A 13678-nucleotide genomic window follows, 5' to 3' on the forward strand; every position below is an offset into this window, starting at 1 on the left:
TATATTCAGCTGTTTTGGGCATCATAGTCGAACGAAAGCATTTGTTTCGGATATGAGAAATTGACTAAATATTTTTCGGCGACGATTGTTCTACAAGTTATATTTCTCCTCACAGATGGGAAAACTTCCATCTGATTTTTTTTTAGCGAACTCTTTCATATTCGCAAAAAGAATGTTTTGAAACTAATGTAAATCTTTTATTATCAATCTGCCATATCTTTTCTATATGCTTCAAAGGTATTGGGTGATAATATAGCATGAAAGCCCTCAAAAACAAACAAGATTACAAAATAGAAAATGAAATAAGAACAAACACGTTTTTGAACCAGATGAGGCAAAAATAAAGCTATATTTTTATCACTATTACATTTTCCAGAAAGGAATTGGAATACCGGCTGCCACAGTTAGTAGAATTCTACCAAACATTTTAGATTTTTTAGTGTTTGGTAGATTTATAGAATTCTTGATGTTTTGGTAGATTTTGCAAATTATTCCTCTCCAACTAAGAGGTAATTCACAATTTATCCGTAGAAATAAATTTTGACAAAATTTTCAGTAGAAATAAAATTTTGAGAAAATTTTCTATAGAAATAAAATTTTTAGAAAATTTTCTATAGAAATAAAATTTTGAGAAAATTTTCTATAGAAATAAAAATTTTGAGAAACATTTTGACCCGATTTTCTATAGAAATAAAATGTTGAAAATTTTCTATAGAAATAAAATGTTGAAAATTTTCTATAGAAATAAATTTTGGCAAAATATTCTATAGAAATAAAATTTTGAGAAAATGTTCTATAGAAATAAAATTTTGACAAAATTTTATATAGAAATAAACTTTTGACACAATTTTATATAGAAATAAAATTTTGACACAATTTTCTAAAGAAATAAAATTTTTGAGAAAATTGTTGACAACATTTTCTATAGAAATAAAATTTTGACAACATTTTCTATAGAAATAAAATTTTGACACAATTTTCTAAAGAAATAAAAATTTTGAGAAAATTGTTGACACCATTTTCTATAGAAATAAAATTTTAACAAAATTTTCTCCAAATTTTGATAGGTTATTTTTGGCTCGAGTGGCAACCGTGATTGGAATAGATTTCAATTTGGCAACACATCCATTGGGTTTGGGTGAGAAATTCACGCAAATAATTGTTCGCTTATGTTTTTTCACATTTACAGCGAGTAGCGTCGCTGATCTCAGTCGCCGCCGACAATGTCGACTCATCTCGACACAAATTTAGCCGCCAGTTAATCAAAAATATTGATTTAAATCAGAAAAATTTAAATAATTGTCTTATTTATTGCCAAAATTTTGAACCTTCCACACACAATCAATTAATTTCCAACTGATATAACAGGGGCCAAATCATCGCAGTCGAAATCGAGTACTTCGTCATCGTAATGTAGCTTACGCGGATCACCGCAGTCGTTATCGAATTGTTTCTACTCGAAGTTGAACACGACAGGTAGCATGCTATCGAAAACGAAGATATTTGAGCGGAAAAAAGGTGAAAATGTAAGTATTATTCTATTTTGGCAAAATACATTTTAGAAAATATAATATTAGTTGCGTTTAGGGAAACGGGTAATAGAAAGGAATGCTAAGTAGCCGCTTAAAATAACGTATTTTTTTCAAGAACATATTTAAAGCTTCTTTTGGCAGACGACGTCTTTTAAATCTATGGATATTAAAAACACATTTAGTTACTCACTCACTTCAAAATAGAATCACTTACTCTACTTCAGGCAATGCTAAAAGAACGAATATTTTTCCTTATTAATGCTACTTTGTACCCATCCTCTGTATCTGATTCATAATATATTTTAACACACAAAAACAATTAAATTTCTCAGAAATATCATATTTTGATCACAATAACGTTTTTTTTTAATTATCTTTCGCTTCCAATTTCTTGTGACCATATGTTTACAGCAATGTAAAAAAAACGTAGTAGACAAAGTAAATTACGATCGAATGCGGTGATCCAAAAATTTACTGCGATCGAAATGTTTCTTTATACGAAACAGAACTCGATGACGAATGCGATGATTTGACCCCAGTTTTGCAAAAATTTAGCTCAAAAATTTACTGCGATCGAAATGTTTCTTTATACGAAACAGAACTCGATGACGAATGCGGTGATTTGATCCCAGTTTTGAAAAAATTTAGCTCATAAAATTTTAACGAAATGTAAATATGATTGTAAGATTGGTTGTACAACTAATCTCATTACCATTCGATTAACTCCAAATCAGAGAATGAAGCCGACCCATTTTTGTCGGCGGCGGCTGACACTAAATTTTTGTCTCCGGCGGCGGCGGCTTGACGGCTAAGCCGATATAGATTTGTCCATTCGGCGGTGGACAATCATCCATTATAAAATCAATTTGAAGTTATTCGAATGGTAATGAGATTAGTTGTACAACCAATCTTACAATCAAATTTACATTGACTTCAAATTTTCTGAGCAAATTTTTTTGCAAAGTTATTATAGCAGCGTGAAATAGATTGATTGTGGGTGGAAGGTTCAAAATTTTGTAATAAAGTACGACAATTAGTAATACATTTTTCTGATTTAAATCGATATTTTTGATTAATTGGCGGCTAAATTTGAGTCGAGATGAGTCGATATAATCGGCGGCGGCGTCGACTGGTCAAAAATCGTCGGCGGCGACTGAAATCGGCGGCGCGACTCGGCGGCTTCATTCTCTACTCCAAATTGATTTTATAATGGATAACTGTCTGCTTCCGAATGGATAAATTTATATCGGCGTAGCCGTCAAGCCGCCATCGCCGGAGGCAAAAATTTAGCATCAGCAGCCGCCGACAAAAATGGGTCGGCTTCATTCTCTGAACGGATAAAAATGTACGCCGCCGAATATACAAGACACCGCCTCCGGAGACAACATTTTTGTATCAGCCGCCGCCGATAAAAATGGGTCGGCTTCAGTTTCTGATCCCAGTCGAAGGAAAGCAATCGTTTCGGATATGAGAACCTGGCGATAACATTGAATGCGATTTGCTGTAGTTTTGACTTTCACAAAAAAGGTTCGTATACTCTTTCAGGTCTAGGGCGGCTTCCAGAACACCTCTTTTTGTATGACACCGAATGTAAACGATATACTTTACTTATTCCAACAAGATACAAATACGTTCATATTTTTGTCAATATGAAGAATAGATTTTTCTGTTCTTTAAGGAATAAAAAAATTGAGTTAAAAAATATTTAAATTTATTTACGGCCATTTTCATGTATCTCCGTTAGACTTTAACTCCCAGATAACAGAAAGTAAAATCGAAATATCTTCTCTCCGGTTAACTTTAACTGAAAAATTTTTAGTAGTTAAGTTCCTAACTGGCATATGTAATATATGGACAAGATGACAGACATGTCCATAGTACGGTTTGAAAGTTCGTTAGCTAACGTAGCACTAACGGAGTTTCCTGAAAATGGGGGTTAGTGTCATACGATATTCAATACAAGTACAATTTAGGCAAAATTTAATTTATTTTAGATTCTTATGAACATGATTTAGTTCAGTTCATGTCATTAAAGTAAATCGACAAATTTTCAAATACAAATTACAGCCAATTTCTCATGTCCGAAACGAACGCTTTTTTTCGACTAGACTGGCCAAAACAGCTGAATTTATAAAGGAAAATCATCTGTTTTTGGCGGTTATAAAATTTGTCGATGGCTTTTTTACATTAGTATGCAAATATGTAAAAAGTTCTCGGAGTACAACAAACTCAAATATACACAAGATTTTTGTTTGTTATATTTATTTATAGAATATGACGTGTATTTACGAAACATTGATCAACTATGCGATGCCTTTCAAATAATATAGGGTCGACATGACATTTGGAGAACACTTTCAAAAGATAATGGAATGTAATCAGCTGTTTCGAAGATATCACCATCCTGTTATTACATCATTCATAGTGGCAGCATCATGATATGTTTAATAGCTAATAATTTTTTACATGAATTGAAAAATTCTCAGAGACTTTAGAAACTTTGTTCGGTCCTTTATTATACCTAAATACATCTTCCCAGTACCCCGCAGAAAATTACCCAAAAGATATAATAAATATCAACGAAATCTCATCAATTATTATAAAATATGCTAGCAACTTCAAATTTACATATTTATAGAAATAGACTATCTACATACTTAACCATCTTACTATATATGCATATATCATAACCTTGTTACAAAAAAAAAAATATATTTAAATAAAATAAATTCCAAAAAAAAAAAAAATAAATAAAAAGAAATAGTTTGTGAAATATTTTGTTGTTATCAATTAAACAAAAATAAAAAAAAATTGTTTTCCAATCAATCTATTAAAAATGATTTACACCATTCATTGTTTACTATAAACATTGTAAAAAAAAATAAAATATTAATCAATTCGACAAAAATATTGTAGTTACATATTGCATATATACATACTTCAAATGTTCATCGATTTCCAATTTCGTGCGAGAAATACAATATGAAAAAAATGTAATATCACTTTATTCAATAAAGTGTCAATTTAAATGATCAAAATAAAAAATAACTGATCAAAAGTAAACAATAAAAATAAAACAAAATGGTTATACAAAGCATTAACATTTTATTGTGTTTCATTTTAGTTTTTATGAGTAGATTTTTTAGAAGAATTAATTCTAGGAATCAGAGATTGAAGCCGACCCATGTTTTTCGGCGGCGCATGACACCCAATGTTTGTTATTGGTAGCGGCGTGAACCTAATATAAATTTGTTGGTTCGGCGCCTGTCTACTATCCACTAAATAATAATTGTTTGGCAGAAAATAAATTAAATTGAAATGTGGCGTAATTGTCCAAATTTTATTTCTATAGGAAATTTTGCCAAAATTGTATTTCTATAATTTTTTGTTTTTTAAAATGATGTCATTAGAAAATTTTGTCAAACTTTTATTTGTATATATTTTTTTTTTAATTTTATCGAAATTTTATTTCTATAGAAAATTTTGCCAAAGTTGTATTTCTATAGAAAATTTTGTCAAAATTTTATTTATATAGAAAATTCTGCCAAATTTTTATTTCTATAGAAAATTTTGTTAAAATTTTATTTCTATAGAAAATTTTGACAAAATTTTATTTCTATAGAAAATTTTGTCAAAATTTTATTTCTATAGAAAATTTTACCAAAATTTTAGTTCTATAGAAAATTTTGTCAAATTTTTATTCATACAACATATTTTAAAATTTTATTTCTATAGAAAATTCTGCCAAAATTTTATTTCTATAGAAAATTTTGTCAAAATTTTATTTCCATAGAAAATTTTACCAAAATTTTGTCAAATTTTTATTTCTATGGAAAATTTTGTCAAAATTTTATTTCTATAGAAAATTTTGTAAAATTTTTATTCATACAATATATTTTTAAATTGTATTTCTATAGAAAATTTTCTCAAAATTTTATTTCTATAGAAAATTTTACCAAAATTTTAGTTCTATAGAAAATTTTGTCAAAATTTTATTTCTATAGAAAATTTTGTCAAATTTTTTTACCAAAATTTTAGTTCTGTCGAAAAATTTGTAAAAATTTTATTTCTTTAGAAAATTTTGTCAAAATTCTATTTCTATAGAAAATTGTACCAAAATTTTAGTTCTATAGAAAATTGTACCAAAATTTTAGTTCTATAGAAAATTCTGCCAAAATTTTATTTCTATAGAAAATTTTGTCAAAATTTTATTTCTATAGAAAATTTTCTCAAAATTTTAGTTCTATAGAAAATTTTGTCAAAATTTTATTTCTATAGAAAATTTTACCAAAATTTTAGTTCTATAGAAAATTTTGTCAAAATTTTATTTCTATAGAAAATTTTGTCAAATTTTTTTACCAAAATTTTAGTTCTGTCGAAAATTTTGTAAAAATTTTATTTCTTTAGAAAATTTTGTCAAAATTCTATTTCTATAGAAAATTGTACCAAAATTTTAGTTCTATAGAAAATTGTACCAAAATTTTAGTTCTATAGAAAATTCTGCCAAAATTTTATTTCTATAGAAAATTTTGTCAAAATTTTATTTCTATAGAAAATTTTCTCAAAATTTTAGTTCTATAGAAAATTTTGTCAAAATTTTATTTCTATAGAAAATTTTACCAAAATTTTAGTTCTATAGAAAATTTTGTCAAAATTTTATTTCTATAGAAAATTTTGTCAAAATGTTATTTCTATAGAAAATTTTACAAAAATTTTATTTTTATAGAAAATTCTGCCAATTTTTTTTTTCTATAGAAAATTCTGCCAAAATTGTATTTCTATAGAAAATTTTGTCAAAATTTTATTTCTATAGAAAATTTTGTCAAAATTTTATTTCTATAGAAAACTTTACCAAAATTTTAGTTCTATAGAAAATTTTGTCAAATTTTTATTCATACAATATATTTTTAAATTGTATTTCTATAGAAAATTTTCTCAAAATTTTATTTCTATAGAAAATTCTACCAAAATTTTATTTCTATAGAAAATTTTGTAAAAATTTTATTTCTATAGAAAATTTTGTCAGAATTTTATTTCTATAGAAAATTTTGTCAAAATTTTTTTTCTATAGAAAATTTTGTCAAAATTTTAGTCCTATAGAAAATTATCTCAAAATTTTAGTTCTATCCAAAATTTTGTCAAATTTTTTTTCAATGCAAAATTTTGCCAAAATTTTATTTCTATAGAAAATTTTGTCAAAATTTTATTTCCGATTATTTCGAATTTATTTCGGCATAAGCCGGCTATCATACAAAACCTTTTTTCGGAAGGTTCAAGTGTGGTTCATTGTTGGGTTTAATGAACTCCCTGAATTTATTCTGATAATTGGTTGATAGTAGATGATGCTGCAAGTAGATGATGCTGATGAGGAATGTGGTAATTCCGAAACGTGCGTCCATCCAACCATCTTGCAGTCTATGGGCAAAGCCCCCAAATAAATTTGACAAACATTCTTTTCCTCTGTTGGTTAAGCTACACTTGTAGTTTAGTCAATGTATGGTTTTAAGCTGAAATTAAAAAACAACAACAATGCTTAAAGAACAAAACCAACCAAATCGATGATTTGACAGTGGCATAGGAAAAGAGATATGTTTGTTTCTATAGAAAATTTTGTCAAAATTTTATTTCTATAGAAAATTTTACCAAAATTTTAGTTCTATAGAAAATTTTGTCAAAATTGTATTTCTATAGAAAATTTTGCCAAAATTTTATTTCTATAGAAAATTTTACAAACATTTTATTTTTATAGAAAATTTTACAAAAATTTTATTTCTATAGAAAATTTTACAAAAATTTTATTTCTATAGAAAATTTTTTCAAAATTTTATTTTTATAGAAAAAGTTGTCGAAATTTTATTTCTATAGAAAATTTTGTCAAAATATTATTTCTATAGAAAATTTAGCCAAAATTTTATTTTTATAGAATATTTTACAAAAATTTTATTTCAATAGAAAATTTTACAAAAATTTTATTTCTATAGAAAAAGTTGTCGAAATTTTATTTCTATAGGAAATTTTGTCCAAATTTTATTTCTATAGGAAATTTTGTCAAAATTTTATTTCTATAGAAAATTTTACAAAAATTTTATTTCTATAGAAAATTTTGTCAAAATTTTATTTCTATAGAAATTTTGTTAAAATTTTATTTCTATAAAAAAGTTGTCAAAATTTTATTTCTATAGAAAATTTTGTCAAAATTTTAGTTCTATAGAAAAGTTTGTCAAAATATTAGTTCTATATTTTTTTAATTTTAGTTCTATAGAAAATTTTGTCAAAATTTTAGTTAAAAAAATTGTTTTTTCAACATTTTGTTCTATAGAAAATTTTATCAAAAATTTATTTGTAAAGGGTGATTTGTTAAGAGCTTGATAACTTTAAAAAAAAAAAACGCATAAAATTTGCAAAATCTCATCGGTTCTTTATTTGAAACGTTAGATTGGTCCATGACATTTACTTTTTGAAGATAATTTCATTTAAATGTTGACCGCGGCTGCGTCTTAGGTGGTCCATTCGGAAAGTCCAATTTTGGGCAACTTTTTCGAGCATTTCGGCCGGAATAGCCCGAATTTCTTCGGAAATGTTGTCTTCCAAAGCTGGAATAGTTGCTGGCTTATTTCTGTAGACTTTAGACTTGACGTAGCCCCACAAAAAATAGTCTAAAGGCGTCAAATCGCATGATCTTGGTGGCCAACTTACCGGTCCATTTCTTGAGATGAATTGTTCTCCGAAGTTTTCCCTCAAAATGGCCATAGAATCGCGAGCTGTGTGGCATGTAGCGCCATCTTGTTGAAACCACATGTCAACCAAGTTCAGTTCTTCCATTTTTGGCAACAAAAAGTTTGTTAGCATCGAACGATAGCGATCGCCATTCACCGTAACGTTGCGTCCAACAGCATCTTTGAAAAAATACGGTCCAATGATTCCACCAGCGTACAAACCACACCAAACAGTGCATTTTTCGGGATGCATGGGCAGTTCTTGAACGGCTTCTGGTTGCTCTTCACTCCAAATGCGGCAATTTTGCTTATTTACGTAGCCATTCAACCAGAAATGAGCCTCATCGCTGAACAAAATTTGTCGATAAAAAAGCGGATTTTCTGCCAACTTTTCTAGGGTCCATTCACTGAAAATTCGACGTTGTGGCAGATCGTTCGGCTTCAGTTCTTGCACGAGCTGTATTTTATACGGTTTTACACCAAGATCTTTGCGTAAAATCTTCCATGTGGTCGAATAACACAAACCCAATTGCTGCGAACGGCGACGAATCGACATTTCACGGTCTTCAGCAACACTCTCAGAAACAGACGCAATATTCTCTTCTGTACGCACTGTACGCATTCGTGTTGTTGGTTTAATGTCCAATAAAGTAAACTGAGTGCGAAACTTGGTCACAATCGCATTAATTGTTTGCTCACTTGGTCGATTATGTAGACCATAAATCGGACGTAAAGCACGAAACACATTTCGAACCGAACACTGATTTTGGTAATAAAATTCAATGATTTGCAAGCGTTGCTCGTTAGTAAGTCTATTCATGATGAAATGTCAAAGCATACTGAGCATCTTTCTCTTTGACACCATGTCTGAAATCCCACGTGATCTGTCAAATACTAATGCATGAAAATCCTAACCTCAAAAGAATCACCCTTTATATTTTATTTCTACAGAAAATTTTGTCAAAATTTTAGTTCTGCAAACAATTTTGTCAAAATGTTAGTCCTACAGAAAATTTTGTCAATACTTTAGTTCTATAGAAAATTTTACCAAAATTTTAGTTCTATAGAAAATTTTGTCAAAATTTTATTTCTATAGAAAATTTTGCCAAAATTTTAGTTCTATAGAAAATTTTGTCAAATTTTTTTTCTAAAGAAAAATTATGAAGTACCACTTAGTTGGTGATGAATATATTGCATCTACAAAAACCTCAAGAATTATACCAATCTACCAAACATTTTTGTTAGAATTCTACCAACTGTGGCAACCGTGGTTACAATAGCAAAATTGTATAAAGTTGCTGGGTTGACATTGCATAGTCCTTTCAATTCATTTATAGCAGTCGCCCAAACCTACTGACAATCTAGTTCCGTGTAGTAATCAGCGCCATCTATAGACGAATAGAGTAGCAACAAATCAACCCAAAAAACAAAAATAATGGCCAATTGCAAAAATATGGAAAATGCAAAATTTTCTGTAAATTTACAGTGAACCCTCACAGATGTAGATACTCGCGCAATTTTTCCACATTTCTTCCTGTTTTACATTTATTTGTGGAATGCAAAAACAATGCCTAGTGGTGAGTTTTATTTTAATTTGACGACATGCCAATAGATGTCGCATGTTTTGAGATTCGATTATAACATACTTGTCCTATGCATTAATCGCCAATGTGGTATCACAATGGACTGAATAGTCTAAGTGAGCCTGATTCATCGGGCTGCCACATAACCTAACCTATGCATTAATCGCAAAAAAGTTATATCGTCTTTAGATAGGGTTGTACGTGTTTATTCTCTCTTTGTATTCTTCTATTCCCCTCTAGGTAGCGTTGATGCGAACATTCATATACTCCTATGTTCTACCACACGTAATCAGAAGATTTTTGTTTTCCTATTATGGAAATTAATTTTCACACAGTTTCCTTCGATTCCTTTGCAAATACCTATAAATAATAACCTATACAGTAACTATCAAGTTTTAAATGGGTTTCAGAAATGATATCCGATATATTTTCATGACATGGCTTTTATTTTTATTTATATAATTAAAACTATAATACAAAAATATTAAAATCTTAGTATTAACTTATGAAATCAAAAAAAAAAAACAGAAAACAAAACAAGTATTTCAAAAAATTTTATAGTAAAAATATAGTACCAAATTTGTTTTTGGGTTTCAGCGGAATTTTTCTTTTTCGTAGTTTTAGAATAAAATTAGGAATTATGTACATTTGTACAAGCAGCCGAGTTTAGCCTAAAACAATTTTTGCCTCTTTACCATGGACCACAATTTTTTGACCATTATAAAGGCAAAATTCTCTTTTAACATAGGCAAACAATAGATCGGTGACTAGGAAAATCTAAAAAGGAAACATCAAAATAATTGATATGCAAAAACTTTAAATATGAAAAAAGCGCATACCTGACCCGTAGAAAATGCTAATGTTGCTCCAAAATAGAAATTGGCATTGGCTGAACCAGAATATATCCATAAATGCCACAAAGCTGGTAGCATACATAACGAAACCACAAAGAAACAGAAAACTATAAAGTTATGCACCATAACTGCAATGAAAAACAAATGTGAACAGATTTTTTTTTATTTTTGGAACATCAGGATAATTTCTATCAACTTACATTTCCAAGAACGTTTCCACAGAGGCAACAGTGCCAAATAAAAGGCAACATCGCCTACACAAGGATATGCTCGAAATATTGACATTAAGCCGATTAAAATAGTTGCCAGCAAAATGGGTTCCTTACGCAGTTTCAATGACAATGGCACCAAATACAAAACGGTCGCATTCATTTGAAATGTGATCAAAAACATAGTACGAAAATGTTCGAACATTTCCGTGAAGAAATACCAGAATAACCCAATGTTAGGCTGCAGATCACGATAAAAGAATCTGAAAGAAGAAGAAGTGATGGTCCGGTAAATTTAATTTAATTAAAACTTAAGGGGTTTATGAATTCTAATAAAGAGTCTATGATCCTAGTTTTTTGCCCTGTTCCCCTATTTTATACGAAAGTTCTTTTTCGTATTCCAAGCTATAAAAATTGACCTCGGTTCTTCTATATATGTCAAAAGAAATCTTTGTTTGTTATCGAGTACGAGTCGAACGTATGCAATAGGTCAGAAACAAAGACAATATACTTAGGAAGATGGGAAATTGGCTGCTGAGAACATCAAATCATTGACGGCGCTAGGTCCATACTTGTCGTTTGCGCGTTTGATTCGACACATTGGAAATATCTTGGAACAAACGGGAAAATATAATTTTTAATTTATTGCTCAAAATTTAACATTTTTCAATTTAAAAAATTAAGTTTTTCGTTTAAAATAATGCAAATAAAAAAAAACTACAAACATGTATGGACCTAGCGCCGTCAATGCAACATTTGGTATGACGCAAGCCAACTTCCCATCTTCAAAAGTATATTGTCTTTGGTCAGAAACAAAATTTTAATTGAATGAATTATCACTCAGACATCCGATTTTTTACTAAACAAACCCTTACAATTGGTTCAAAAACTTTAGATTAAGCAGGGATAGTGAAAAGATGGGAGACCGAAGGCAAATTGTAATTTTCACAAAAGCGTTTTTTAATGCTTTCAAAAATGTTAATGTTTTTATGCTGAACTCTTTTGTTGTGTACACACGGAAATAGAATGAAACACAAATATTTGTAATTTCAGAAGAACAAAAATATGTTTCATTCTATTTTTCATAGAAACGAAACATCCTTTAAAAGTAGAAAAAAGCAAATTGGTTAGAATTCGAGTGATTGCTATGCTTTAGAATGATTTCTCAATCGATTTACAGGAGAAGGGAAAAAGGTTAGGTTAGGTTAGTAGGAAGAGTGGCAGCCCGATATTTCAGGCTCACATTGACTATTTAGTCCATTGTGGTGAACTTATTCTCTTATCGCTGAGTGCTACCCGATTCTATGTTAAGCTCAATGACAAGGGAACTCCTTTTCATAGCCGACTTTGCAGTGAAACCACTTAGAGAAGCTCTGAAACACTCAGAAATGTCACCAGCATTACTGAGGTGGGATAATCCAACGCTGAAAAACTTCTTGGGTTTCATCTCAAAAACCTGTGTGTGCAAGGCGGGCATGCTAACCATTGCAACACGGTGGCTCCAGGAAAAATATATTTCAATTTCAAATATAGTTGTTTACTTGAAACCAGAGTTATACTTACATAAATCCCAAAGTACCATCCACAAAATTCCAACTTCGTTTGCCCATTAGCACATAGTTGAGCATTAGCAATATAGCGCTTAAAATCACAAAAAATGCAGCCACATGTAATATCTTTTTCAGTTTGTTATTTTTGTTGAAAACCAAAACCGCCGGAGCCAACAGTACAACAGGATAGAGGTTACGATGTGCCTCTATAGCTACACAAATGAAAAACAACAGCACTCGATAGTCCACTAGCGCATATAAGGCCAATGATAAGAACATATTACTGAAGACAGTCGATGTGAGGCCGGCACAATTGAAAATCGATAGAGGATTGAAAAGATATGCCATCATAACAAGAAATGGTATATTGCTTTCATCTTTTTGTTGGTATTGTAGCTCTTCTGTGTCTTTGGCATATTGAGCAATTTCCTTGGTTTGGTGTTGCAGTTTTTTGCGGACGAATATTTTGCTAACATTATAAAGTATACAAGCGGTAGCTATATCGGTTATAACATACAATACAGGTAGCCATCCCTTAAGATAGTCTGCGGCAATGGTTAAAAACCAAAGCACTAAAGGTATTTCATGGACCATATCTCCATCGTAGGGATTGATGTTTTGCTTCAGAAGATACATTCCTTCCTGCACTGTAATGAAGAAATATTATAATTTTACGAAATATATACATATATCACAACTACAAACCAACCTCTTTTGAAGGAATTTAGTGGCGTAGAAATTTCCACTCGATTTGATAATATACTGCCCCATTCTGTGGTAGATAAATAGAGGCGTATCGCTCCTCCCAGTAACAGCCATTTAATAGTATGTTTTTCCATTATTATTGAAGTGTAAAATGAGTTCAGGGGTGTTGCCTAATTCTATATCTTATTGTACGCCCAAAAAATGTTTATTCGATAATTATGCGACTAATATATTTTATGATTTTAAAGTCAAATCATCTCAAAGCTACTATGGTGGTGAACGTCAAATCCATTAACTATTTACAAACAGATGATTTCATTATTAGTTATCGATAAGTACCGGCATTTGTGTAATCGATGTGTAGAAACTCTATGTTAGTTAACACAAACATAGCGGCTAACCGAAGGCGTTCTTGTATTAAATGTTCACAGAGAAATTCAGGGGTACACTTCACACTATAGGTGGGTATTAAGTTCGAGTTAAGCTGCTAAGATCGCTAAAGGAAAATTAAATCAGTAAAAATAAGGCA

The 13678-nt window shown here is 29.8% G+C and overlaps 1 protein-coding gene across 1 annotated transcript; it reads right to left on the reverse strand.

Annotated features, from left to right (window-relative positions):
* Positions 1-10258: 10258 nt before the first annotated feature.
* Positions 10259-13435, reverse strand: PIG-U (phosphatidylinositol glycan anchor biosynthesis class U). The gene is made up of 5 exons (XM_075293779.1): positions 13154-13435; positions 12458-13091; positions 10886-11157; positions 10671-10813; positions 10259-10608 (listed from the first exon to the last, which is right to left on the reverse strand). The coding sequence occupies exons 1-5, from the start codon at positions 13281-13283 to the stop codon at positions 10498-10500; spliced, it is 1290 nt and encodes a 429-aa protein (XP_075149894.1). The 5' UTR covers positions 13284-13435; the 3' UTR covers positions 10259-10497.
* Between the last annotated feature and the right edge of the window lie 243 nt (positions 13436-13678).

Source organism: Haematobia irritans, chromosome 2 (genome assembly GCF_050003625.1).
Source record: "Haematobia irritans isolate KBUSLIRL chromosome 2, ASM5000362v1, whole genome shotgun sequence".
NCBI classification, from domain to species: domain Eukaryota; kingdom Metazoa; phylum Arthropoda; class Insecta; order Diptera; family Muscidae; genus Haematobia; species Haematobia irritans.

Coding starts and splice junctions, on each gene's coding strand:
- PIG-U (XM_075293779.1), bottom strand. CDS start 13,283: ATGGAAAAACATACTATTAAATGGCTGTTACTGGGAGGAGCGATACGC. Junction 13,092..13,153: donor ACTAAATTCCTTCAAAAGAG/GTTGGTTTGTAG, acceptor TCTTCATTACAG/TGCAGGAAGGAATGTATCTT. Junction 10,814..10,885: donor GTGGAAACGTTCTTGGAAAT/GTAAGTTGATAG, acceptor TTTTCATTGCAG/TTATGGTGCATAACTTTATA.